The following is a 27595-nucleotide window of genomic DNA, read 5'->3' as shown; positions in this document are numbered from 1 at the left end:
TCTGCTGCGCGTTAGCCTAGCTTCAAGGAACCAAAGTCAATGTCTCTTCTCTAATGTCTCTCTAACCCGTCAACCGTGTTTGAACCAGACGCAACTGGAGCCGGCGCAACTAACGAGCACGGCATTGCCCACCGGCGGGGCTTTGCGAATCAACCGACGATCGCGGCCATTCCCGATTTGCGTCCTGGGCTCGATTCGCCGCCGGGCAGCAGCGGCACCAGCAGTGGTGGCGGAGGCGGCGGCGGCAGCGGTGGCGCTGGCTGCGGGAGTGTCGGCGGCAATGGCGCCAATAATCGGCCGCCATTTCAAGGTCTACTATAATTTACTTTTCTTCACAACTTTCCCCTCCTCCAACGAAATTTCCAAATTTTTTGAAATCAGTTTCCCTCCCTCTTGTGTTGTTGTGTTTTTTTTTCTTCTTTCGATTCCAATCAGATTTTCTTACCTCTTCCATTTTATTGTTTTTCTGTAACGTGACTGCATTAGTTCATTTTTGGATGTTTGTTGAGTCATAGCTGTGAAAGATTCTCGTGTTCTCAACTTACTGAAGTCTAAGCATTTGTTGTCACTTTTATTTGTCTCATCTATGCCTCTGTTTGTTTAGTAATGTTTTTTTTTGTTGTGTTCATCTCGTGTAATTTCTCATTTCTTAAATGTTGCCTGTCATGTTTTGTTTTACTGTTCGTTCATGCTGTATGTGTAGTATTGCATACTAGATAATTGCCCATTAGTTTCCTAGTTGGATCAAGCTATTTGTAATTTACCGTTCATCTGCTCATGATGATGTGCTTTCACATGTAGTTGGGGCATTGCGTCTGCATGTTTTCTTTTTCTCCTAGTTTGTTTTATCGGTAGTTCAACAATGTTTTGTTCGTTTGCAAAGCAAACACATACTTCATGCTGTCTGCAATCAGCAGCAGATTCAAAACATGCTTCCTCTACCATGCGGTGTAGCAAAACATTTCCTTACATCGATCTCGTTCGTTGGCAGAAATCATAGATCGAACCATCGATTTCATTCACTTTCACTACGGCTCCGATTAGGTTTGTAAAAATCGATATTGTATCAATTCTGCTGTTGTTCGCCGCAAAACATCGTTGATTTTGCATCGCTACCCTTTCATGTTGCTTCTCTCTGCTCTGCCAGCCAGCTCGTGTGACTTGTGCCACTTGTGGTGTGTTTATTGAAGCACGAACATCACCGAATGGACAGCAGCAACATGTTAAACCTGTTAATTACGCTCGACAAATGGGTGGAGGCGAGCGAGCATCCGAGCATCACTTGGTTTTTATTTCCTCATGTGCTTGTTTTTTGTTTTGCTGCACTGCTACTTGTTCCGGCCGGAGCACCTTCCCGAGGTGTTGGACCTTTGACAGTTTCTTTTAGGGCGCCTCGCCCTAGTATGTTGTAAACGCTATGCATTCGGGACTTGTAGGTGCTAAACTTGAAAGGGTAAACTGTCCGACGCTAATTGGATGGAAAGAAAGTTAAACACACCCTTTCATTAGGTCGCAATCAAACGTTCGATGGCGCATTCGGGCATGAGTGTGTGTTTTTATGTTGCTTTTCATCAGATGGAAGCACCTTCAACACCCAAAACTGACCAGATAATGAACTTTAAGATATATAGCCTCTTAAATGAGTTGAGTAATGAAACAGTAAACTGCAATCGCGCTTCTAAAAAACAAACACGAATTCATTTATATATTATATTTGATTCCCGCAAGCATGATTTGTCGTTCCTGTATATTGGAGCAAATAAATTAAGATCAGGTGTACATACAATGCACCTACCACAAACACATTGCCATGTATCGGTTCATTTGTTGCATGGGAAAAGAAATAGTTATCTAAACTGCTATTATCAAGCCTGAATTAGTTTGTCATTCAGTGTGAAACATTGTCATATTTGTTCATGCAGCTCATTGCATCTGGGAGTGTGGCTAAACTTCATTGCTTTCCTCAGTAAATTCGCTGAGTTGCTTACAGTTCACACTATAGTTTTTGCTTGACAAAATAAACACCTCCGCTAAGTGCACTTGTATAACGGTGGAATTCAGCGCAACGAAATGCTAAAATTGCATGTTTTTTGTCCGTCCACATGCAACTCCCCTTTTGCTTTCCATCATTTTTTTTTTACTTGAAACCAAATTCATCCCATTGCACGAGATGATCGTTGGCGTTCCACTTCAGGTAGGACAGCGGGACTGCAGCATAAAAAAAATAAGATCTCCCTCCATGTTTCGTGTTCCCAGTTGAGCGATTGTACTCCTAAAATGTATCACATCCGGTGTAACGAATTTTCGGGGTGGCTCTCGTTCGTGATCGTGGGGTGGCGCGAGATTTTCTCACACGCCATCACGCGGCGATCGCGAACAAGCCACTTTCATTCATTTATCGCGAAAATGGTGAGCCACCACGCGCGAGGGTTGCTGCCTTCTGCGACGCCTCCAATTGCGCACAAATTTTCCTCGCCACACGCTCCGGTAGTAGCACCGCACACTCGGATTGCTGTTTCCCTTCTGTTCGGAACGATCGAGAAAAAGCAAACGGAAGCTTTATCGGCTGCCTCTACTGGGAGCGGGCCGTTTGGTGAGAGCGGCAGAAAATGGAGCAAACGTAGGAGGGCTTTTCCAACTGTTCGGTATGGCATTTGCTTCTTGCCTCCTCTCTTTCAACACCCCACCCACCGGCGAAATGTGTCCGTAGCCCCATGATTTTAATGGCAATTGAGTGAGATTTAGGGCTGTTTCTTTTATTATCAACCAACCGCCCGGCTCCATCATTGCAGAACGGCGCTGGGTGGTGCAAAAAGAAAGGTGAAACTGCAGCTCCGAACTGTGCTTATCTGGCTGTGTGTGTGTGTGTGTGTGTGTGTGTGTGTGTGTTTTTGGGAGGTGGAAAATGACAAGAGAAATTTACTTTTCACCAAAACAATCGCGCCAGATATGGTGAGAGAAAAATGAGCCGGCTTTTCTGCCGGTCGCCGTGAGTGACGAGTAATTTCATAAACGTCGGAGATTGTCGACTATTTGGAGGTGGCTTTATGGCCTTTAAAGGCTCTCCGAAGCGGCACACAATAACTGTGCAAAATCAGAGTAAAAAAAACAAAACCTCACGCTGCTTGCAGGTGCTGCGCTGAGGCTAGTTGCCAACATCTGGAATTATCTGTAGGTCGGAGACAAAGCGCACGAGAATGCATGGGAATTTCTGAGCAAATTTCCACTAATTGACTTTCAAAAACCCACCAACGTACCACGAAATACTTCCGCGTTCCCCATTCCTACACGGGTCGGGCTTTGTTCGGAATGCATTTGGTTAAACCGACCTGCAGAGCTCAACAGGAGAAGACCGCATGATGGTTACATTGGAGGTCGTTTAATAGTGAAGCTGGATCAGCCTTCATTCGGTAATGCCCATTTTCGACCGCTCCTAAGAGTGGGTGGATCGAACCAACGAGCATATCGTGCTGCAAACCTGCAGAAGTTAACGGCATCGCTGGGTATACAATCGAAATTACGTCAGCAGCGCCAAAAGTAAGCATCGTGAACCAATTTGCATCGTCCATAGATGGGCTTCCGGAATGTGCCCCGGGCTGTTGAGTTGAGCGATCCGATTCCGCCAGTGAACGGTGTCCAGTCAGCTGTTGTAGGAAATGCATTGGCTATTTTATGGTTTTATAGCTGATATGAGATGACTTTACCGTTTCTCTGTGGTATTCTTAACGCAGCATTAATAGGTTGGCTTTCAGCAATTTTGTCGCCAATTACCTTCGGTATTTCTGTAAGGCTTTATCTCTTCAGGTGCAATGAGAAATTAGCATTAATTTATCAGGATCATTCGAAGATCAAGCTTGTTAATTCAATGCTACAATGAACAGATTGGATAGCTTAAATCAATTTAATTTTCACGCTGTTCTTTTTTTCTCCGAAAAATGTTTTTTGAGGACCTCAAACGCATAACAAACCCTCTGCATTCCAGCGAAATTTCTTGGACGCCTCTTTTCTCGCTCTCGAGGTGGGTCTTTCCTGCTCACCGGCGGGCTCCAATTATGGTTTCCGAAATTTCCGTCTAATTCGAAAAGTGGCCACTCGTAATACGAAAATTAAGCCGCTCTTATTTTCTTCCCCATTATGGGGCTGTGAGAGGTCTTCTAAACCGTACCGCCACGGTGAATCGGTCCGAGGGGAGTGCTTGAAAACAGCTGTTTGCAGCTCGAGAGATGGTGTTTGCTTGGTGCCGGTGTGAACAATTTTTACACAGAGTACACGGGTATGTGGGTTTTACTTTACACTCCCCGGCGCTGCCTGAGATGTGCCTATGGGAAATTCTTCCCCAAACGTAACGCATTTTGCCACTTACCGGAAGAGAAGAGAAAAAGGTTGGCTAGGAAAGTGGCAACGTATGGCTATGTTGCGATCGCGCGGTAGAGTTTCATTTCACTTTCGACGATCGGGCGCCCCAATGCTAAAGGAGAATGTCGGAGTAGAGTGAAATTTTCGGCGGGTTGCTTTCGATTGGTACTTCCGTCGGTGTTTTAGGCACGTGCTGGATATGGGTTCGCATAGCGCCGACGGGATAAGGTGGGAGGTTCCTTTCGTTAATCAGATTACAGCCAATTTCTAGCCAAACGGCGGATGAACGAGGGAAAATACGTTTAAACGTTGGTTTTCTAGGCTGTAGATGGTAGCTATTTGAATTTCCCTCAAACTCTAGTGACTTGTTTGACGGAGGTGTGATAATATCCACTGAGCTCAAAAGAGTGTTTTCACATGATTCTGCACTTTTTTTCAGACTGATGTCAAGATTGCACTTATCTTTCCTTTTCTGAGATTCACCACTATAAATGGGAAGCTTCATTAACGATTCGTTTATGCTGTTTAATTTAGTTCACAGTTTTGTAGATGCAAATAAAATCTGTTGTAAGCAACACCAGTCTTAGCTATGCATGCAATTTTCATTTATTTTTTGTAGTTTTCACCTGTTTCACGCATAAAAATGTCGCAAACTGTGGAGCGGTTTGCTACGAGATCACAGCTAGATAAAGTCGCACGCTTGATTAATTCATTAGTTGCAGCAAACGCAACCATCGGTTCAACTGTTTGTAAATTTGGAAGTGTGTTGCCAAATCGTTTTTCCAGTAGTCATGATTTAATTTAAGTTACTCATGTTGTATAATTTTGTTTAGCTACTATTCCCTTGTGTCGTTTTTTTCCTTTCTTTGTTATATGTGTTTCTTTTTTTGCCGACAATCATAACGACAATATCATAGATGCGCTATTCTCATCATTCATCACAATAACTGACTTTTCTAACTCACATCACTTTGATGTTCGCAGTCAATCGGTCACCTTCGGCCAGCACACTCAGGAAGCACATTTCTAGCCGAGAGATACCCGAACAGCATCAGCCTCATCAGCTGTACCAACAGCAGCAACCAGTGTACCAGCAGGCGGACCCTGATGAAGGTAGTGTTGCAGAAAGACTAATCCAACACTAATAGTGCCACTAAAACGTTTCTTTATGTCTCTTGACTTACTTTTAGGCTTCGTTGTTCACAGAAGTAAAGGAGTGCCAACATTATCGTCGATGCAAGAACCACTAGTACCGGCCAGAATAAGACAAGCCAAGGAAAAAACCAACAATGACTCGAAAGCGGAAGAACGAGGTACGTACCACGCGAAACCACTGTCCCGTCGTGGTATGACTTTTCGTTTGCGTTTTCGTACTCGTTTGAATTTAAGTGTTTGCGTACTTCAAAGGATATCTAGCTTAGTATGCGATGCGTTCTTTTGTTAAAATCAATGCCTTTCAATAATGCATTTGGGATCGATGCAGTTGAGTTACATTTTCGTTTGCTGCCAATTTTCTATCAGCATTCATTTCATAAAAAAATCATCATTTACAGTCTATCATATATACCAAATATTAGAAGTTCAGTTAGAATTTATCGATTTACAATACATTACATATAGATGTATATTGTTGTTTGAATGCACAATTAGCACACAGTGTGCCTTTCGTGATCAATACTCACCAACAGCAGCAACCTTTCGTCACTTTCCCCGTTGAAGCAAGCCGTTCATGGTACGTTGAGACACTTGCGTATGATTCCCAACTCAATCTGCCTACATGTTTTGTCATCAATTGCACACCTCAACAATTTTGAATCCGGAAATCACACGCTTCCCTGGAAATCAATCACGCATGCACGATATCCATTCTGCATCTTTACTATTCTTGATCCAGCAACGCCTTTTTAATGTGTCTGCAAAATGATGCCTCTGCAAAGTACGCGTTTATTTTGCTTTCCTTCACGCAGAAGGGCGTTACGGCCAGATGGCTTCAGTCGGAGCTAAAGGTTTCGTTTTTGTCTCTTGCTTTTAAGGAGAGACTCTCTTGAGTGCACCGGACCCGTAACGCTCGCAGTGCAGTAAAACCAAAGCGCATACGAATCTACTCTTAAGCGCGGAATACGTTTTGGAAATGAGTTTTCATAACCGAAAGTAAATGAATAGATAGACAAAAAATTATCGGTCCTATAATTGATAAACCTAATGTTTATTTTTTATCTTTTGCCTATCTATTCTTTGGAATCTATGTTGCGCCTGCATAATCTTTAGGATATCCGTCTGATTACGCCCAGAAATATTATCTGATGATGCTATCAGAATCGCATATGCTCAGTGCATCGATGGAACACGCGGACGGGAAAATGGGAAAGTAACCGTGTGGCCACTAATTGCCGTATATTTTGCTTTGGTTTTAGTGTGGCACACCGTGGTGGGTGCGTTTACGGTGTATAATAAAGCCCTGAAAGGAAAAAAAGTTTAGCAAGAGAGTGGCAAACATAAAACTATTACCTAGTACAACCACATTCGTTAAATTATCTGGGTGATCTGGAAATGGTTCGCATGTGTGCGCTCTCGACGCTGGGCTGGGTGTGGGGGCGTGTGGGCCCGACGGTGCCTTTCTGGGCTTGCCATTTCACCTTCACTGAACCATTTCACCAAAGTTTTCATGCCACTGGAAAACTGTAACGAAAATCAAATGAAAAAATAAACCGATCCTACCCAACACGGCCAAGTTCCACATACGGTTGAACGTAGCCGTGGTGGCTTTACGCTATCCAAACCAAAGATGGGTGGTTGCGGTTGGCACCACCGAGTAATGCACCGCCAGTTGATGTGCGGAAGTGGACCCAATCGTGACGACGGCTCCCAGGTGCAAGTCTGGTTGTCCGTCGGAAAGTCGGGAGAATCCATAAAAACGACGGGAAAAGAGCATAAGAAAAGGCAAAGCAAGGCGTAGTGAATTGATAATCTATTCGGATCGTGTGCGTGTATGTATGTGGTGTATATTTGAGGCCACATCAGGCAAAATTCCCTTGGCAGAGAATATTGTGGACCGTGCTGTCCATCATGATCGTACGTCTTGCTCCGGACGTCGTCATGGTTCAGCGAATAAAAGACTCGCGCGCTGTGATGGTTGAGAATAAGTGCAAACGATGATTGCTTCAAGTTGGCGATCGCTTGAACATCGTGTGGATGCTTCGGGGTCCATTTGATGGTTTGATGATGGTATTTGCGTGCAGAATTCTTAAACGTAATCGAGCACAAGGAAACCATTTTTGTTCAACGTCGATAAAACGCTCGGAAAATTATACGTACCTAAGTTCAGAACAAACGCATCATTCCTGCGAGGGTTTCCAGAGGTCGAAATGGCACTGTTCAATCGGATAGGGCTGGATCAGCTGCTGAATCGGTGCATATTTTACGTTTTCAAAACCCTTCTCGTGGTGCTTCTAGGTGATAGCATCCCCGCTGGCCGACCGAGCAATTGGGAAGAATCACGCAAACCCAGCTTCTCAGGTAAGGGTGTGATGTAGCGATTTTCAATTTCTTCTATCGCGATAATACCGATTCCGCTCAGTGTTTAATTGTCACGAAATCATGCTTGCTTGTTTAAATTAGATGTGCACTTTATTTGGTATTTAACAATAATCAACGATATACCCTCTAATATAAATGTGCAAAATGCTCACGATATGATGTACGATGTTTAATTTCATTATCGTTTGTTTCAACTCAACAAATCTATATAGGACGACGCTCGCGGCGAAATTCGTTCAGCGATGATTCCCAGCTGACCATCGAAAACTTCGGAGGATCACAGGATCAACTAAACACAATCGGCCGCTTCGAACGAGAGCGCAAAATCTCCAACACCAGTTTAACGTCGATAGAACCGGTCGTCCCGGCAAGATCTTCGCTGGCCGATGCCCGCGGTTCGATACAATTTGGGTATGATACGGATTCCGGCAATGAAAAGCAAGATCGTGACACGGAAAAGCTCCCCGGAAGCACCAGTGGCACATTACGGCGTCACAACAGTACGACCATACATTCCAACAACAGCCCGATGGTCCATTCGGGTGGTAATAACAGCGCTGGTGGATCCGTGGAACGTGATATTGTAGACGGGGATGGAACGTCTACGATGGGTGGTGCCGGCGGTATGGCAATTGCAGCAGCAACCGCGGTCTCAGAGGTGGAGCTTACGCCGAGACGCAAAACGTCCTTTGCCACTTTGCCAAATACTACTACCTGGCAACAGCAAGCCATAAGTGTGCAAAAGATGGACGATGTCGGTAAGTGGTGCAGTGATTTTTTTGGTTGAATCCTTCGAGCAAGGTAACGCATTTCCTCTCGCTTTTCCATCGTAGATGACGCGCAGCCGCTGGAGGATGCAACGAAAATCTCGACCATCAAGTTAAAGCTGGAAGAAAAACGCCGTTTGATAGAGCAGGAAAAACGACGCATCGAATCTGCGTGGAGCAAACAATTGCAAACGGTTGGCAAACAGGCATTTTTACAAGCTATTAGCAAGGTGAGGGGTGCACTGGAACCGAGATTCGGCTGGATGTGGGCAAACGTAGTATGTGACTAATGCTAACCGGTGTGTTGTGCCAGGAGACAGCTAACGTTTTCGCGTTGATGTGACTCTTGGCTTACTGATTGTAGAAAAAAAAAACATTAGCTCTCTACATGGACAAACACCGAAGCAGTAGTAGATTTTACAGTTGGTTTTAGTTGTATTTAGAGCTCTAGTGTTTGTAAGTATCTTTTGTTGCCAATCTTTTTCGCTCGGTTCCAAGTTTGGCACAAAAGTTATTAAGTTGTTAACAAACGAACGTAATGTTTGTCAAGTATGTAAATTTACACTCGCGGTTTTATGTCAGCACACGAGTCACTAATCATGGTGAAGGTGGTAGAAGTTGCTGAAACACTGTGTGATAAAGCACGACACTGTGTGATAAATTTCTCTCATTCGATAGCCTGAAGCTGTGGTGCGATCGTCGTGCGATTCCTTCGAAAAGTTCCCTTTCTTACACCTTTGACCTTTGCGACACATTTGTTGTGCTTTTCTTTCAGTTGAGTGTGCAGTGCCAGAAGTATGCCAATGAAATGTAAAATGCTCATTTAAAGAGACTATTGTCTCATATACAATGCTTCATACATTTTTTTATTATTCTTGCATTTGTTAGCTGCGTTATGCTATATTTTAGTATTCTTCGTTTTCACCGTTTTAATTATTCACGCATAGCATTTGGCAAATTTGGGTTTTGTTGCAAACCTGTGCTACAAATACAATGCACTGAATTAAACGCGTGTGTGAGTGCTCTTGTGTGTCATTGCTGCATTTTAAATTATATGTTGACGGTTCATCTTTATGCTGAAAATGGTTTATTTTCTTTCATTTCGTCCTTTTTGCTGCGCCCTCCTGTACGCAAACAATATCGACCAATCAACACCATAACGCGCCTGGAAACATCCGGGTACATTATACTTTCCTCTCATCAATACCCATCCAACTGACCACGTGCGGTCGTTGTAAATATGTTGTACCCACCGTCGTAACCCGTACGCGAAATGTGCGGATATCACCAAACCCACATTTATTTCTGTGCGTGCTTCTACCCCGTCCCACCACTATACCCCATCCGGGTGGGCAGAGCAAAAGTGGCAGCAATGTCGCCGGCGAACCGGAATCCACCTCGAAAGAATCGAACGACGGAACTACGGTAGTAGACGATGAGGTTGTAGTAGAAAAAGTGGAACGACCCTGTTCCCTCAAGGTACTGTAGGCGTTATACTGATTTTGGATGTTTCTTAACCATTTTTTGTCTGGACTAACACATTAGATTCGTATAGAAGAGTATGTTCCAAGAAAAAACGAATTTCAAAACATTCTTTTTTATTAATTATTTGACTGTTTGTTTAAAGTATTCCAACACCTATTGATAGCTTGTAATATTCTTATTTTTTTGAAGCATGGGCTTTTTCAGTCTTAATTTCAAATTCTATCGGTTTCAACTAAAACGGTTTCAGATAAACAATGCGTGGGTACTAATGGCTATATTTGTATTTTTATTATTTTTTCTATCGATTGTTGATGTATCGTATGAATATAATCAGGATTTGGATGACCACAGCAAGTATGAGCAGAAGTGGAATGCACAAATAATCGAACCGAAAAAGACTCCCGATCTGGAGAATATGGACCTGGAACAGTATCAAGTAAATAACGTTACCAATCGTTTTAGTTTTACGTCAATTGTTTTGGTTGTATGCTTGTTATGTTTTACTCGTTTATTAATCTTGTACATCAATCGCCCATCATGAGACTCGTGCGTAACAAAATTCTAATCGCTCGTTTCGTTTCCTTTCATATTTTTCTCTCTTTCTTCCTTTGTCTTGTCCCGATTGCTTTCGCCTAAATTTTTATATTACAATAAACAACATCCTGTTGTTTCGATCTATCTGTCGCTTGCATTGTTCGGATTGTCCTACAAACGCAATCCTTCCAAAACGCCAACATACTAATACGCATTCGGGGAATGCACACATGTACTGAACCTTTTCCGTCGATTGCTTTATTCGCTCATTAATAATCGCCATCACCACGGTCTTCAACAACATCAACCAAAATAAATTGCCCTTCAACAAAAACCATACCTCACAAACAATAGCAAAGCATTTCGAAAATGAACTCCAACTTGCACGATATTCAGGCGGACATACAGCGTCTCACGCAGCAGCAGAATCAAATTCAAGCCCAAACTCTGCAGGCACAGCAGCTCCTGCATGCGCAGCAGATAGCCAATCTGCTCAATCAGGTAAATGATGGACTTCATCAAATCATTAAATTCAAAAATTTAATAAGTCATCAGGCCTACATAAATCATAGAACGGTCGCTTTTCATACCAAGCTTAGCATACAATTTGTGATAACCTTTTCATCCCTTTCATTCGTATCACGTCTCTCATGACCTGAAAATACATTATTTGTTCCACTCGTCAAGGGTTATTTGGCAGAATATTTTCCGCTTTGAAATGAAATGTATGGCTTAAATATTTTTATGTAAGAGCACACAATGCTTGATGATAAAGAGGTTTGTTAATCATATCTTTTTTTATCTTTTGAAGCAATATGGTTCGCAGCAAAGCATCCCGGCCACGACGTATCGTCCAATAAACAATCAATTGTTCGGTTCTAGTCCTCACCTGCCACAACAGCAGTCGTCGCCGATCAACTATGGAATGCGGCCACCTAGTCGTGATCCGTATTTGCCGCAACAGCCACAGCAGCAGCAGCAGCAGCAGCATGCCATGCAGTACATCAACGAACAGGGACAATATGTTGAGCAGCAGTCACCGTACGGGCAGAGCCACCATCATCCCAACAATAACAGCCACCTAGTATACAGCCGCGAGCAAAGCCAAACGCAACTGATAAGCGATCAGAACGGACTTGGCCAGTACCGCACAATGAGCAAGGAAAGCCACCAATACTCGTCGAATCCGTACCTTAACATGCAACACCACCAGCAACAGCAGCAACTGTACCATCAGGACTCTAACCACTATCGGGATCCGTACCAGCAACATCAGCCGCAGGAACTTAAGGATCCCCAACCTCAGCAGCCACACGGGGGTCAGTTTTTCCTGCATGAAAGTAATTCCACGCCACCGCAGCCAACCCAGCGTCGCACGTGGGCCCAGTCAGCTGCCGCGGCAGGGGTCTCACTCGGCGGATCGCCCATCATCCCTGCGGTCAATACAGTTGGTAACAGCGGCAGTAGCATGGTTGACGTAAATGCATGGAATCACGGTCCCAAGGGAGGCATCGTTGGGTACAATAAATCACCGGCTCCAAGTGGAGGATTTTCATTGCACCACAACGGTGGCGACGGGGACAGTGGATATGGTGGTGGTGGACGCGGTGGAAGTGGCGGCAGTGGAGGTAGTCAACAGTCATTCCAAAATCTGTTCGAGGTTCACCACCATCCGCATCATAACATGGGTCAATCGGCAGCGAGCCCACAGCATAGCAAGGTTCGCAACCAAATCTCGCAAATGATGATCAGCAACGGAAATAGCCCGAGTGGTGGTCAGATGATGGGCGGTGGTGGGGATTATCGCGACAATCGCAGCATGCCATTGTCACCGCCGATTGATGATATGGCTCCGCAGAGTATTTCTTTCATCGGGGACGAAGACACGGGAGATATTGAAGTTAACACGTCGAAAAGCGGAGGTGGACACAACGATAGCTTTAGCTTGCGGCAACAACAGCATCAGCTGGACGCCCTATACGGCAGCAGCAAAGGACCAGCGGGAATGCGAAACAGCCCCGGCGGCGGCAACGTTCAAGATCTTGACAAGCACTTGAGCAAGCTGAACATAACCAGCGGTAATCGTACTTACAGAATACCTTCTCCGACGCGACCAAGTCTCAACTCAAATAGTTTCCATGTAAGCACGATGGATCGATTTCTTGTCTCTTGTGTGCCTTTTTAAAAGGGCACGTGATTACGTAACTGGCACTTTTCACACACTTTGCTTTCAATTTTAGGACCCACAAGAAGATGTCAACGAGAAAGGATTCTACATTTCGTTTGACAACGAACAGCCGAAAAGGCCAAAGCCACCGTTACGGACGAAACGTTCACCAAAGAAGGACAAACCGCTTGGCAGTGAATCCATCGAGGGCGAGAAACGCCGTGACAGTCTGAACGACAAGACATTGTCCAGAGGTACGATTGTTTTTTAGGCCACTTCGAGGATTGTAAACTTGTGATAGACCTCTTACCATTTTCTTCGTTCCCATGAGAGAAGTTAATTAGTTGCGGGCGAGCTGTTTTGTTTTTCCCAGATTTTGACAATTTAATCTCTTGCCACTACATTGCTTCTACCGGCACCTATCATCTGATTGCTTTTTTTCTGCACTTTAAGAGTTGCAGAAGTGCTAAGAAGAAACACTGCCGCAGCTCAAGCGGAACGGAAAGCGCCCACTCATAAAACACATTTACTAAAAATTGAACCCCCGTCAGTTTTGGGACAATGAGTGCGTGCAGTGCTCAATAAAAAAGCAAAACTTTCTTTTTCCTCGTGTACTTACCCGACCCTGGTTGTCGCTTTTTTTTTGCTTTTCTCATTTATTACCTTGCTTATTCTTCGCTTCGCGATCGCGTGCCCCGAAAGTAGAGACCAATGCCAACAATTTCGGAACGTACAGCGTCAAGACAGCCAGCAATTTCTCAAGCAGCTTCAACGAAGAACACAACGCTACACACGCGCGAAAGAGCATCATCGCCGACAACAGTGGTGCGTCTCCGTTCGAGCCGGTTGTGCACAAGGTTAATGTCACCGGTAGCATGGCCACACCGTCCCAGATGATGATGCACCAGCACATGTCTATGGATGGCGGTGACCGTCGCCTTGGACCGATGGAGGATAATTCCATGGCAGCTAACGGACATTACAGCAGCCACAATAATAGTAGCGACGGATATGGTAGCGAGAATGAGCGGAAGGCGAAGATCGTCATCGATGTATCAACCGATCAGGTATGTACGATTATGCGGTGCAATATTAGATACTTTAAACAGATGCATTTCTTATCTAATACATAGACCTCCGTTGACGAGATGGAACGGAAAAAGGAGAAGATAATGTTGCTATCACTACAGCGACGACAGCAAGCGGAAGAAGCAAAGGCTCGTAAGGAAATTGACGCGATGCAAAGGCGCGAAAAAGAACGCGAGAAAGAGGACGAGCGAGCACGAAAGAAGGAGGAGCAGTTCGCCCGCCGTCAAGCAATCCTCGAGGCGCATAAACTCAAGAAAGCCATCGAAGAAGCGGAGAGAGAAGTAAGCCAGTTGATGGGTCTGCTTTTCATTTTCATTCATTTCATAATGGGAATGATTTTGCTATCGTTTTAGGGAAAGACAATCGATCGAGAGCTCCAGCTGAAGCACCAACAGTACCAACAGCAGCTTCATCAGACAGCGCATTCGACTCCGACTCCGGTGGCCAAGATGCGCACTCAGAAACTGACCCGTCCTCGGCCAAAAACGATTCACGTCGAGTCCGGTTCGGTTGACTTGAGCGAAGCGTCGAGCCTTAGCAGCCGCGGCAAAAAGGGTTCCAATTCTAATTTAACCGGTAAGTAACAGAGCTTGCATGCATCCGTTTACTAAGCTGCTTCCTAGCACCGATGGGGAGAACCAATAGACTCCAATGTCGGGCTTGTGTGTGTGGCGTATGAACGCCGAAGAACAATTCCGTTCATACTAACCAGCGAGCTATGTTTTATGAACGTTTTATTTTGCTTATTTTTTATTGTTTCTATGTGTTTTGTTTCATTTATCTTTTCCCTAATGCTGTTCCGTTTATGCGAATGTGTATGTGTAAATGTGCATTATGCGTTTGCATTTATAATTTTGGTGATCTACGTGACGATCTTGCGATTACTGGAACCTGCAAAAAATCATGTCGGACCGCAGGTCTCGGTATGCACAGTGCATCGAATACCATACGTCGAGATTACTACCGGGGTTCACAGGATTCACTAGCAGTCAGAGGTAACTTTTTGTTTGTTTGTTTGTTTTTTTGTATCAGTTAATTTGAAATATCCTGATCTTGTTTCATAATATCCTGCGGATGGACCGAGATTTTCCAACGGGTTGCGAAAGTCAAAGAATTATATTTATGTAATTCTTCGATCGTGTGTCTATTTTATCTTAGTTATTCGGTTGAAATTCACTACAATTAAACATGTGTCCGCGTGTGTTTGTGTGATTTTACCATAACTTATGAGATGAGCTATATTTTCCTATAATGCATTATATTTTCAAGAGATAGTTTCAAGTATATCAATAATTCTAAAAAGCGTTTTCTTGAAGAACTGAATTGTAAATCTTCATTTAACGATAGGTTCAATTAAGACAAAATGTACCAATTGCTTATGTAGTGAATATTGAGCTATCGTTAGAACGTGCTTGCAGTGGTTTAGCACATGAAACGCTTATTATTCTTTAGGGTTGGTGTCACAATTATCTAACAAATGTATGTTTACTTTTCTTCTTTTCCTCTATCTTCAAACACTCTGCTTAACGCAACACTATTGTAATGGTATGCTAATTCAAATAACTACGTCTATCAATGCCGCTGTTATCATGTGTTGTTGTAAAATGTTCTGGAATCACTATGAAAATCTATGCACTTGAATAACATACATTATCTAGAATCACCGGACGAATATCCCAGCAGCAGTTCAACGCCGATTGGACGCCGAGGATCGTACAAAACTGGAAGAGGTTGGTGATGGTTTATGCACTATTATGTTAACAACATATCTACTCATTTTTTATCTCCCAGTGTGTTTATTTGTGCTCAGCTGAGTCGAGAATGTAATCAATTTAAACATGCATTCGCTTGGCGGTAGACTAGTGCAAAAGATAATCTTACTAACAAGCTCAACTAATCCTCTGCTACGCAGTGAATGCTTACTAAAATCGTAAACTCATAAGATCCCTTGTAAGGGAATTTAAAAACAATATAATATGCCTTTTTGAAATGGTAGAGAACAAAATTTTCATTATTTTATGCATGCGTATTTTAGTATATCGCTTCATTTCCCATCTACAAAATCGATATTGAACATTCAACCCAAATTCACTTCTAGCCGAAACGACAGCAATTTTCAACCTGCATTGTTTTCCTAGACGAAGTGTGTAACACTTTGTGACTCCACATTAGAATTGTTCTTCGTCTTTTCCGTAACTTCAAATGGATATTTCTTTGGGCGCTAAGTTTAGATGTCGCACACGCGGTACAAATATCGAATAATGGACAAATGCTTGGGAATTTGTGCTTACACATAACTTTTTTCTTTGGTAGCACCAGAATATAGCTAGAGCGTACAATCATTCTCCCTCTTTTCTTGCTGATTATTCACTTCGCAATAGTTATGTTTTGTATCATCGGTGTCTATTTCGCATCAGAGGTATACTAAAATTTTCTGCAGTATACGATGATGTTTGTTTATTTTAAATTCGTCATTAGCGTTCCTAGCGGTATCTCTTATTACATGTCCTTATAATTTGACAAGAATGAAAACAAAAACACATTTCATCTGCAAATCTGCAACTGATGGTGTGAATATTCACCGCGAAGCAGTCCGCCTCACCGTACACTCGTAAAACTTGATGTCTATGTGCTTCTTCCAGAACCAGCCACGATCGAGCGGGGTCGCACACTGTCCCGTATCTCGCTAGCGAAAGGTGCCAATTTCCGGGGACGTAAATCAAACTCCCTGATGAATCTATGCGGTAAGAATCTACACGTCCACTTTCTTGCCAGTGCGCCGATACGTCAAGTTATTTGCGCACCAAACAATTGCTCCTCTCACAACTCTCACATCCGGACCACCGGGCGGGGTCAGATGGTGATGGTCATATTACATATGCTCTACATGTCCTTGGGAGTTTCCAGTAAATTTTCACCTTTCCAACGCACGTACACAAAATTAATGCTCCACTGTCTAATTTTGGGTAACGTTTACTATCTGACTGCCACTGCCGGCGGTCCTCTTTTCGGGGACGGTCCTTCACTGATTGGCGGTGGCTCAAGGGAATTATTAACGATTAGCTTATAACATTTTTGGTTCCGTATGATTTGAATAATGCTTTTTCTCTTGTCCGTTGGATTCATAACTTTATTTGTACTGATCGTTTTCTCATTTCTGCACTTATTGTTGAGGCCTTTATTTTGCCAACACACGCTAGCACACACTCGACTCCACTCCACTCGTGGGACGTATGTTTTGATAAGTCATAAGATTACTGCCCTAGTTTAATGGTGTCCAACATGTGGTTTTCATTTAATTTCGGAAAGCAAATGCTCTTGTCGTCTCGTCCGGTAAAATGTTTGACTATTGTTCAACTTCGCAGCATGAAACAACACGCATCCGTAAATGAATCGTAATTAGTTTCAATCGAGGGTCCCATGCGAGGGTAAATGCGCGTATCGTTGAATGCACCCGTGGTAAACAAACGCGCCTGGTGCTCACGCCGTCGCCATTCCATGATTTTATGCCGAGTGCTTTACTCATGCGGCTCCATCGACGACCGCCGTAACATTTTCGTTAGTCAGGGCATGATGATTGTTGCTCATATTTTTAGCAACGGAACGTTTCTCACACCCCTTCGCGAGGGTAGGATTCTCGTGGTCAGACAGTCTTCGTTCCAGCGTTGAGATGCGTGCCGTACAGTGAATGAAGGGAGTGTATTTATCTTCCAGAAGTGCATTCGTGTGCTGCTAATCAGTGGTGTTTAAATCAAAATGTTACTTTGCGTATCTTGTGCAACGATTAGCGAATTTCAAACGATAGGAAGGTTGGATTTTTCGCACCTGAACGATGAAAAAAATTACCATCGATCGGTCGCGTGCCGTCGTCGAACCGTGGCGATTTATCCGGGTGTGCTGTCACCGGAAGAGCAGGAAAATCTGAACCATTGGTACTGCGACCGGTGTCTGGCCATCCATAAAAACCTTTGTCGCACATTACCGAGTGTAATTACGTCTCGCGGTGTTGCCGATACAGTGCCTGTCCGTGGCACAGAACCGTGCAAAACAGACAAGTTAATCGAGTTGATCCGCCGTTCTGGCGAAATGGAAAGAGAAGAGCGAAAAAATGTGCTTAATCAACAGCCGGCGAAACGATCGAATGCGAAGAACGTAGAATCTTCAGACTTAAAAGAGTGCCTTGTGAATGTCTTTCAGCGCTTAACGATAGACAAAAACTCGCACAAGGCATATTTAGCGCGTGGATTGCCAGTCAGGCAGTCTTTCAGTGGGACAAAACATAAAGCCCAATCTCCCCACGGTATTGATGCTGCGACAAGGAAATTATGTAGTGAAAAAACTACCGATTGTAAAGGTAAACCTCGTGAGCATTGGTTATTTTACGAAGCGGCTCAACTGTTTCTAGAACGCACGTCAAGTAAGAGCTTTCTTGAGTAAATCTTATAGCTAATTTAAACTTGTTAATCGTGAGAAGAGTCACTATTATTACCTGCATTCACAGTAGAGCATTCCAGAGGAGCTTCAGCGCTGTAAAACAAACTAGCACTAATCGAATCTGTAAAAACTAACCAACCCTATTTTAGTAAGCTGTAGCCATGTAGGTCGAGAAGTAGCACGAATAACAATATCATATCCGTAGGCTTTTTGCTAGCATTGGTCTAATAATCAACAGTTGGTAGGGAGAGTTTTCAAATGATAAGACCTATCTACTACCCAGTAGTCAGAAGTTGACGGTGATGGTGGTAATATCAAGTCCTTAAAAGGAAAGTGAACATAAAGTGTGTGAATTTGGGTTTATTTTCCAACAAGACGGTACTTGGTTTTCATTTCATGTTCATCCTTATAATTGATTGATTAACCTTTTTTTTGTGGAGTGTTTTTGTTGTTTATTTTGTGTTACTTTTCCTGCTTATTTTTCATAATTTGTTAAGATTCGTCCTTCGTTTTATTTTTGATTTTGTTAATATTTGATTGGATCCTACAAACAAATCAAGAATCGCTGCCTAACATGTGAAAGTGCAATGCCGCTTTTATCATACAACATCATCAAATGGTTGCGATAATAACATAATATCTGAACCCCCGTTCTAATGCATTACCCTTCCACCTTCCTGGATCGTGCCTACCTTCCTCAACCTCTTCCGCTTTATCTATCACTTGCTGCCTTCTGCATCTATGCCTGACAATTGACTGATTCAAATTTTTTATTGCATTTCATCCACAACATCTTTACGGCACTCGAATATCAAAATCGCAACTTGTGCTCTTCCTTTGCGTGCTCATGCCATATCGCCCTGTGTGCCTATTTGCGCGCCTTACGCGCCTGCCACTAACAAATTCTGGCAATCCTGGGGTTTTACTCACCGCTCGAAATCACCGGCAAAACCAACGGAAACTCGCGCGCAGACTCCGACTCCGGATTGGGACGAGCGACACCACCGAGACGGGCACCGTCACCGGGCATGGGACCGTCGAGTCGCCATCTGCCTTCGCCTTCCGGGCCAGGCTCGCTGCCGCCGGGTCTGATCACGAAACGGCGCGGCTTTGACGACGGTTCCAGCGACATTTCATCGAACGCGAGCTCCATGATGGATTACAACGGTCTGTAGCACTTTCGGCAATGGCTCCAATAGCATATGTGTCGTATCTTCGTATGAAACAGCTTACGCCATAACAATGCTGCCGTGTTCGGTTGTTTTGCTTGCAATTTTTCACTAATCGTGTACGGTGGGTTTGTGTCTATTTTTTTTTTGTTCTATTAGGTCCGAGACTGTACAAGCAACCGGCAACGAAATCGAACCGTGGTATCATTCTGAATGCCGTCGAATATTGTGTCTTCCCGGGAGCGGTGAACCGCGATGCGAAGCAGAAGGTGCTGGAAAAGATAGCCCGCTCGGAAGCGAAGCACTTCCTGGTGCTGTTCCGTGATGCCGGATGCCAGTTCCGCGCGCTGTACGGATACTGGCCTGAGAACGAACAAATCATCAAGCTGTACGGTACCGGCCCGAGTCAGGTCGACGATGTGATGTTCGATAAGTTCTTCAAGTAAGTTGATGACGTGGGCTGAGCAATCAATTGTTTCGACGCTAATCACGAAATCTTGTTCCGTAGGTATAACTCGGGCGGTAAATGCTTCACCCAAGTGCACACCAAACACCTCACCGTAACGATCGACGCGTTCACGATACACAACTCGCTGTGGCAGGGCAAAAAGGCGAATCTGCCTAGCAAAAAGGACATGGCGTTGGTGATTTGAGATAGTCCTCGCGATTTTCGCAGTCCCTCTCCCTCTGTCCGCTCCTCTCTCACTTTCAATATCACGCGTCGTCCCACCTCCCTCCGGGCAGCGGCATTCGCCAAGCAGTCTTAGTATTCTTATTCTCGTTCACTTATCAACGAGCAAACTTTAAATGAGACGCACTCAAACTCCACAGGCTGGTTGAGCTAATATTGGAAAGAGAGGCCACCGAAAGGATGTATTACACACGCATACATGCCTAACTTTTGTTTGAATTTATTTTCGTATTCGCAACGAGTATTGGAAAAGTCGTTTTCCTCGTTCCCCGTTACGCAGGAGTTTGTACTAATTGTTTTCGTTTGTTTGTATGCTTTTGTTTTTGTCTGTACCGCCAATATCTCAACGCCCTGCGCAATGCGACATCGATTGAGAAATGATTCTCCTTAGAAACACCCGTTCGCGACTTGTTACACTTTCTGTAGAAAAAAGTAGGACTCAAGAGCGTTTCGAAGAATTTTAGCTATCTTATTTAGCGAGTTCAGTAAGACGTGTCTTCACTATCGATTGTACAGATTGTTTCAATCGTTCTATTCGAACTAGTAATGTTCATTGAATGAAATAATGAGAGATATATTTGTCCATTTTTCGTACGATTGCGTTACGACATTCCTGCTTTAGAAATGATTATGTCATTCCCCGTAGATATGCTCAATGCGTTGTTGGCACTGTTACTTTTGCTTTCCGTGAATTGACACGCGATTACGAGAAACTCTTTTTTGCCCTCAGGTCAGCAGTCGTTCCCCATACTCCCTTTTCGAATATACTGTTTAGGACTAGGAACAAATGAAAAGTAAAACTGATAGGGTTATGGAGCGTTTAAACGATCGTATGCTGATAACGAAGCTACGATATAAGGATAAAAGAGCGTGATGATATAACATCTGCTATAAATTATTAATCCACAACCACTACCGTTAACAATGCGCCGTAGAGATGATGCGAGCGTCAAAGTAATAACAAAGGTTATTGATTAAAGACTAATTATTATTGCTAATTAATTTTTGTTAACTTTTTTCTTTCCATTTCTCTCTAATTATTGCCTCTGGCGCAAAGGAATAGTCGTACGCTAATCGATTGGTTAACGCAGCGTTATATAAGTATGCAAACACATTCAAATAATTCTATTATTATTATTAATGATTATTATTATAAATATTAATTATTATTATCTTCTCTATGGCGATAATAACTCTGACCATCCTTTCCAAAGGAATAATCCCTACTCTTTGCGCTACTTTGCGGCAAGCTCACCGATTGAGCTAGCGACTCGATCCTGATGATTGAATCAGTGGTTTTTGTAAAATATTTGCTTGTAATGAATTATCTCTCACCCCGACTCGGCCGATACAAGTGCCAGCGGTATAAACGAACGTTGGCAAACAAGTTTAACGAGTTGAGGGAGTGACTAAAGTCGAAACACGATTATCGTGTAGCCGTAGAAGCGCTAATCCGTCATTTTTATAATATTTAAGTTAAATCAAAGATCAAATATAATCGTTTTTATTAATATTTTGTTTGTGTTTTTATTTTCCTGGGTTCTATTTTAGTTTTGTTTTCGATTCATGATTTAGTTTGATTTCGGGCGTAAGTGTGCATAGTAATATTCTACCGAGATAATCGAAGGCAGGGCGGAAAAATAGACACGTGTGAACTGCATGCACGGAACTGACACGTTGGAAAAACATATTATGGAGCATAAACTCGAACGATATCTGTGCAGAGGAAGTGCAGTATTCTAATGCTACTGATTGCACAAATATTATCATCTGAATCATAATCTAAATTTCTTACGAGAAAACTCTTTGAAAAAGGAGAACGTAACGAATCTACTAAACAACAGATGGCTAAAATTGTGTGGAAACAATTCTAATATCGTACAAGCTCCGGTAAAATAAAAACATTTTGCAAGTTTTCTCCCGTTCGTACCACCTGTTGGGAATGTTGCTCTGTTGTTCTGTTACAACGGAACCCGTTGAAATTTGTTCACTTTTTGCTCTAAACGAACAATAATTTCCAAAAGCGGCTGTCCGTTCGTTTATGCCACTCGCTAAACGAGCAAAGTGAACCGTTCATTTTGCGGCTTCTTTATCCGCGTAGTTAATGATGTTAGACCTGGTGCAGACTGCGTAGTGCGAGAAGGAGAAAATACATACTTTATTCAATGCAACTAGTCATCAGTACGGTAGCAGTAGTAAAACCCTCTGTTGAGTTAGTCAAACGCAGCGTGCGCAGATCTGATTGCGCCATCTCCGAACTTAACTGATCGCCCTCATTTCGCTAGAAAATTGAAATAAAGACCGGAAACTGATAGCGTAAACCTGTCCCAGCAACCGATGCCATTCGATGGTAGCTTGGTTGGATTTTTAGGAATGTAGTGCTATTACAAATTTATCCTTTTATGTCGTTGTCGTAAAATACTCCCTACTCAATGTGCAACGGTTCGAAAATGGGTGCGCTAGCGAAAGGAAATGTAAAGCAAACATGCTTAGCAAAGAAAGTAATTATGATGCAATTTTGTTTCAAAAACAAACCCACGTTTAGGTGCATTTGAATCTAGCCGTTATGGAGGATAAAAGAAGAAAAAATGAACCCATAGTTTGACAAACAATTAGTCTGTTTTTGAGAAGAAATGTTATATAAAAGAAAACGGCTTTAGTGAAGGATACAAGGAAGATAAAAGTGTTTGCCGTTTTTTTTCCTTTTAACGCTTTAACACATGATTTTCGGTTGGTATCGATCGCTTCGGATTTGAAGACAGCGAGAGGAAACTAGTAAGGGAACATCTTGCACAATTCGTTGCCTGTGAATGTATAATAATTGAACCAATAAACTAAATATTTCAATAATGAATGTTTTCGATTCATGGCGTGCATAATATCATACTTTTAAATGTGAATTTAAAACTAGCGAAGGAAGTATTCTCTCATTTCAGTATTCATGCGTGGATGAGGGGATTGTAAGCTTCATAACCTTTGCAAAATCTTGTAGTTACCATTGGGTTTGTATTAATTGTTTTTCAATGACTCTATCCATGGTGAATTGATAGAATGAAGAAATGAAATGTAATGTAAATGAAGAAGATATGAAATAATAGTGCAGCTCCTAGATAAAAATGTACAGATTCGTCAGGGCTGCTTCGCTGAATATACCAGTGCCGAAATAAAACCTGCATTGTAAACATCGCATTTGACAACAACAACGAATACAATGCAAGACAGATATAAACATCGCTCAAAAGGAAAAAGAAAACTAGTAAAATAAAGCGTTTAGTTGTTTAGACCGGGGAAATCGAATTTTATCAGGTGAAAACCATTTTTCCTATTGTTTCTTTAGCATCTCCACTTATCGCCTACTACTACTATTCATCGGTGATCGTTGTTATCTTCTCCGGATGACTCGTACAGGTGAAAATGGGTATGTTGATATCAAAGTTCGGAACGAATAGGACACGACGCCGACACGCCAATCATTGATGCTAAAATAGACTTTACATGCCTCAATCCTACAGAAAGGATCGTCGTCGATCGCGTAGTAATTCAGCGTCGCCCGACCGTAAGAAGAAACGTTCCCGGAGTCGTGACCGGAGCAAAACCAGTTCGTCCCGTTCTGCGGCTAACAATGGTGGCGCCAATTCAGCCGGATTGGCAATATCATCTGGTAGCAGCGTCAGTACCGGTGGATCGAGTCGTCGGGAACGCCAGCGCGAGGAGCATCGGGATCGTGAGCGGGAACTTTGGGAACGGGAAAAGGAACGGGACCGGGAACTGGAAAAAGAACGCGAAAAAGAGGCAGCCCGAAAACGGGAACGGGAGAAGGAGCGGGAAAAACTCCGTGAACAAGCTACCAAGTAGTAAGTAGTAGGAGTTGGTGATAAGCAATTGATTTCTTGTTTCTGTAACGTATGTTATCTCTTCCAAACAGTGCCCAAAGCGTCAGCAGCAGCGGAAAACAGTCCAAATTCGATCAAATGCCACCCGGCATGATGGCTCCTCCGCCCCTTCTCCCACCAACCGTAGTGGTGGTGGAAAAACTGGCCGAGGAGAAAAAGCCTTTGTTGAAGGAAAAGCCAAAGGAAGAGGTGTACGAGGTACCGGTAGCCCCGATCGATAAGGAAGAAGAACAACGACGCTTGGAGCAGGAGATGACGAAGCGACGTGAACGCATTGAAAGGTGGCGAGCCGAGCGAAATAAGAAGGAGCAGGAAATTAAAAAACCACTCCCAACCGTTGTCCCGATGTCCTCGTCAGCGGCGAAGAAGTGGAGCCTTGAGGATGATGAGGAAGACGACGAAACGGAAGACGCAAAGGATAAAGCAGAAGAGGCCGTCGAAGAGGAGGAAGAAATCGATCCCCTGGACGCCTTCATGAAAGAGGTGAACGAGGAAGTGCGGAAGGTAAATAAACTCTCAAACCCGTTGCCAAAAACAGACGGTAAAGCGACCAACAGTGGCGTCACGATCATAACCGGAGTGGCGAAGTTAAAATCGGAAACAAAAAAAGGAGAACTCATTGAACAGAATCAGGATGGGTTGGAATATTCTTCGGAGGAAGAGCAGGAAGACATCAAGGACACGGCGGCTAACTTGGCTAACAAGCAGAAGAAAGAGCTTGCAAAAATCGACCATTCCGGCATCAATTATATGCCCTTCCGTAAGTCATTTTACGTGGAGGTACCGGAGATTGCTCGAATGACCCAGACGGAAATCGACGCGTACAAAAAGGAACTTGAGGGAATAGCGGTTAAGGGCAAGGGATGCCCGAAACCGATCAAAACCTGGGCTCACTGCGGTGTGTCAAAGAAGGAATTTGAGGCGCTGCGCAAATTGGGTTTTGAGAAACCGACACCGATCCAATGCCAGGCTATACCGGCTATCATGTCTGGACGGGATCTGATAGGCATTGCAAAAACTGGCAGCGGCAAAACGTTAGCGTTTATTCTGCCCATGTTCCGGCACATCCTCGACCAGCCGCCACTGGAAGATGGGGACGGTCCGATTTCGATTATAATGACACCTACCCGCGAGCTTTGTATGCAGATAGGAAAGGATATTAAGAAATTCTCCAAATCGTTGAACCTCCGCACGGCCTGCGTGTACGGTGGGACGGGTATATCGGAGCAGATAGCAGAATTGAAGCGTGGGGCCGAAATTATCGTTTGTACGCCCGGTCGCATGATCGATATGCTGGCGGCAAATTCGGGACGCGTGACAAATCTCCGACGGGTCACGTACGTAGTGTTGGATGAGGCTGACCGTATGTTCGACATGGGGTTCGAACCGCAAGTAATGCGCATCATCGATAACGTGCGCCCCGATCGCCAGACGGTCATGTTCAGTGCAACATTCCCGCGCCAGATGGAAGCGCTAGCGAGGAGGATCCTGAAGAAACCGATCGAGGTGCAAGTAGGAGGTCGATCAGTCGTGTGCAAGGACGTCGAGCAGCACGTGGTCGTGCTGGATGATGAGGCGAAATTCTTCAAGCTGCTCGAACTACTTGGCTTGTACCAGGAGCAGGGCAGCATTATTGTGTTCGTCGATAAGCAGGAAAACGCCGACAGTTTGCTGAAAGATCTAATGAAAGCATCCTATCCGTGTATGAGCTTGCACGGTGGTATTGATCAGTTCGATCGTGATTCCACCATGGTGGACTTTAAGCAGGGACGAGTGAAACTGTTGATCGCTACCTCGGTTGCAGCTCGTGGATTGGATGTGAAACAGTTGATACTGGTCGTGAACTACGATTGCCCCAACCACTATGAAGACTACGTGCACCGGTGCGGACGTACGGGTCGCGCAGGGGCGAAGGGATTCGCGTGGACATTCCTCACTCCGGAACAAGGGCGATACGCGGGCGACATCATCCGGGCGCTCGATCTCTCCGGAGGCACCGTTCCCGATGATTTGCGCAACCTCTGGGACACATACAAGGCGGCGCAAGAGGCTGAAGGAAAGAAGGTACACACTGGAGGAGGATTCAGTGGCAAAGGCTTCAAGTTCGATGCCCAGGAAGCGGCCGCCGTCAATGAACGAAAGAAAATGCAGAAAGCCGCCCTGGGTCTGCAAGACTCTGACGATGAAGAAGATCTCGAGCAGGATATAGATCAGCAGATCGAAAGCATGTTTGCCACGAAGCGCATCGTGAAGGAAGTAGAAGCACCGGCTTCAAATAATCGGGAGCAGCAGAATAATCCTCCGCCGGCACCTGCCCCTCCCGTGCCTACGGTTACGCACTCGGACAAACTCGAACTCGCTAAGCGGCTGGCGTCCAAGATCAACCTGCAGAAGACGCTGGGTGCAGACACGAAGGGTGCGACGCAACAGGCTGCCGAAGCAATACTGAAAGGCGCCAACACCCAGCAGCTTATTGCTGCCAAAACGGTGGCGGAGCAGCTGGCGGCTAAGTTGAACAACAAGCTGAACTATCAGCCGAAGGACGAGGAAGAACCTGTGGTGGAAACCAACGAACAGGTGTTCCGTAAATACGAGGAAGAACTGGAGATTAATGACTTCCCGCAGCAGGCACGTTGGAAGGTTACCTCGAAGGTACGTGTAGAATGTCGTGTGGTACTGAAATACTAGCGCAAGCTGAACTTTTTTTTCATGTTTCTACAGGAAGCTTTGGCGCAAATATCTGAATACTCTGAGGCGGGACTTACCGTACGGGGTACGTACGTGCCACAAGGAAAGAATCCGCCAGACGGTGAGCGTAAGCTGTACCTGGCTATCGAAAGTTGTAATGAACTTGCGGTGACAAAGGCTAAGCGTGAAATCACTCGCCTCATCAAGGAAGAGCTATTGAAGTTGCAAGCTTCGTCTCATCACGTGATCAATAAGGCTCGATATAAGGTGGTGTAAGCTAAACAGCGCGATACTTTGCTAGTGCTAAAAAGTGTTGAGAATGCTAATCATGTTAGCTTAAATGCAGATCAATTCGATTAATTATTGCTCTCGGAATAAAGTAAAATTTAATAGTACCCCTGTTGTACAAAAGCAAAATGATTATCCAGCAAACAATACCACACTAGGGTAGAATAAGCACAGTAAGGGTATAAATTATCACATTTGGAGCCAGTAACAGAGCAAAAGCAGTAAAATTATTATTTGAAATGATTTATTACATTGGCATAGATGTCAGGGACCAAGATGATGTAACACGTCTATTAAGTTAGAAAGAAGAGTTGGCCTTGAATTCGTCAGAGTGATAGATCAGAACATCCTTGAAGTACATGTTCTTGGTGTAGAAGTAGCTGAAGTCGATGTCACGATCGAACGGATATCCGAACGGCAGATCATCGATGTACTTCGAGCCAGATCCAACACCGCACGAGTACGAGTATTCGTAGGTCGAGAACTGCTGCACCTTC

At 44.0% G+C, this 27595-nt stretch overlaps 3 protein-coding genes across 3 annotated transcripts in view; 2 read left to right on the top strand and 1 right to left on the bottom strand.

Moving 5' to 3' along the window:
• Positions 1-20191, top strand: part of LOC128720383 (patronin) — a 45625-nt gene extending 25434 nt beyond the window's left edge. The window contains exons 8-27 of the mRNA XM_053814052.1: positions 89-310; positions 5341-5469; positions 5547-5669; positions 7810-7872; positions 8106-8651; positions 8727-8890; positions 10017-10139; positions 10480-10581; positions 11034-11180; positions 11491-12819; positions 12920-13100; positions 13549-13913; positions 13980-14216; positions 14289-14511; positions 14853-14930; positions 15594-15665; positions 16578-16679; positions 19342-19536; positions 19698-19980; positions 20047-20191. Of these exons, the coding sequence (XP_053670027.1) occupies positions 89-310; positions 5341-5469; positions 5547-5669; positions 7810-7872; positions 8106-8651; positions 8727-8890; positions 10017-10139; positions 10480-10581; positions 11034-11180; positions 11491-12819; positions 12920-13100; positions 13549-13913; positions 13980-14216; positions 14289-14511; positions 14853-14930; positions 15594-15665; positions 16578-16679; positions 19342-19536; positions 19698-19980; positions 20047-20191 (4829 nt within the window). The remainder of the gene's footprint in view (positions 1-88; positions 311-5340; positions 5470-5546; positions 5670-7809; positions 7873-8105; positions 8652-8726; positions 8891-10016; positions 10140-10479; positions 10582-11033; positions 11181-11490; positions 12820-12919; positions 13101-13548; positions 13914-13979; positions 14217-14288; positions 14512-14852; positions 14931-15593; positions 15666-16577; positions 16680-19341; positions 19537-19697; positions 19981-20046) is intronic.
• Positions 20192-23624: 3433 nt separating this feature from the next.
• On the top strand, positions 23625-27091 carry LOC128720386 (probable ATP-dependent RNA helicase DDX46). The gene is made up of 4 exons (XM_053814055.1): positions 23625-23647; positions 23742-24083; positions 24155-26774; positions 26844-27091. Exons 1-4 carry the CDS (start codon positions 23625-23627, stop codon positions 27084-27086), a joined length of 3228 nt encoding a protein of 1075 aa, XP_053670030.1. The 3' UTR covers positions 27087-27091.
• Positions 27092-27331: 240 nt separating this feature from the next.
• The window catches only part of LOC128720388 (hexamerin-1.1-like), a 2302-nt gene continuing 2038 nt past the window's right edge, over positions 27332-27595 (bottom strand). The window contains exon 3 of the mRNA XM_053814057.1: positions 27332-27595. This exon is cut by the window's right edge and continues 1646 nt beyond it. Coding sequence (XP_053670032.1) covers positions 27397-27595 — 199 coding nt within the window. The 3' untranslated portion in view covers positions 27332-27396.

Source organism: Anopheles nili, chromosome 2 (genome assembly GCF_943737925.1).
Source record: "Anopheles nili chromosome 2, idAnoNiliSN_F5_01, whole genome shotgun sequence".
Lineage (NCBI taxonomy): Eukaryota > Metazoa > Arthropoda > Insecta > Diptera > Culicidae > Anopheles > Anopheles nili.
Note: the sequence above shows the minus strand (reverse complement) of the source record. Positions and strands in the feature narration are given on the sequence as shown.

Excerpts from the sequence above, each read along its gene's own strand:
- LOC128720386 (XM_053814055.1), top strand. The coding sequence starts at position 23,625 with ATGACTCGTACAGGTGAAAATGG. Across the intron at positions 23,648-23,741 it reads ACTCGTACAGGTGAAAATGG|AAAGGATCGTCGTCGATCGC; the intron begins GTATGTTGATAT and ends TCAATCCTACAG. Across the intron at positions 26,775-26,843 it reads GTTGGAAGGTTACCTCGAAG|GAAGCTTTGGCGCAAATATC; the intron begins GTACGTGTAGAA and ends ATGTTTCTACAG.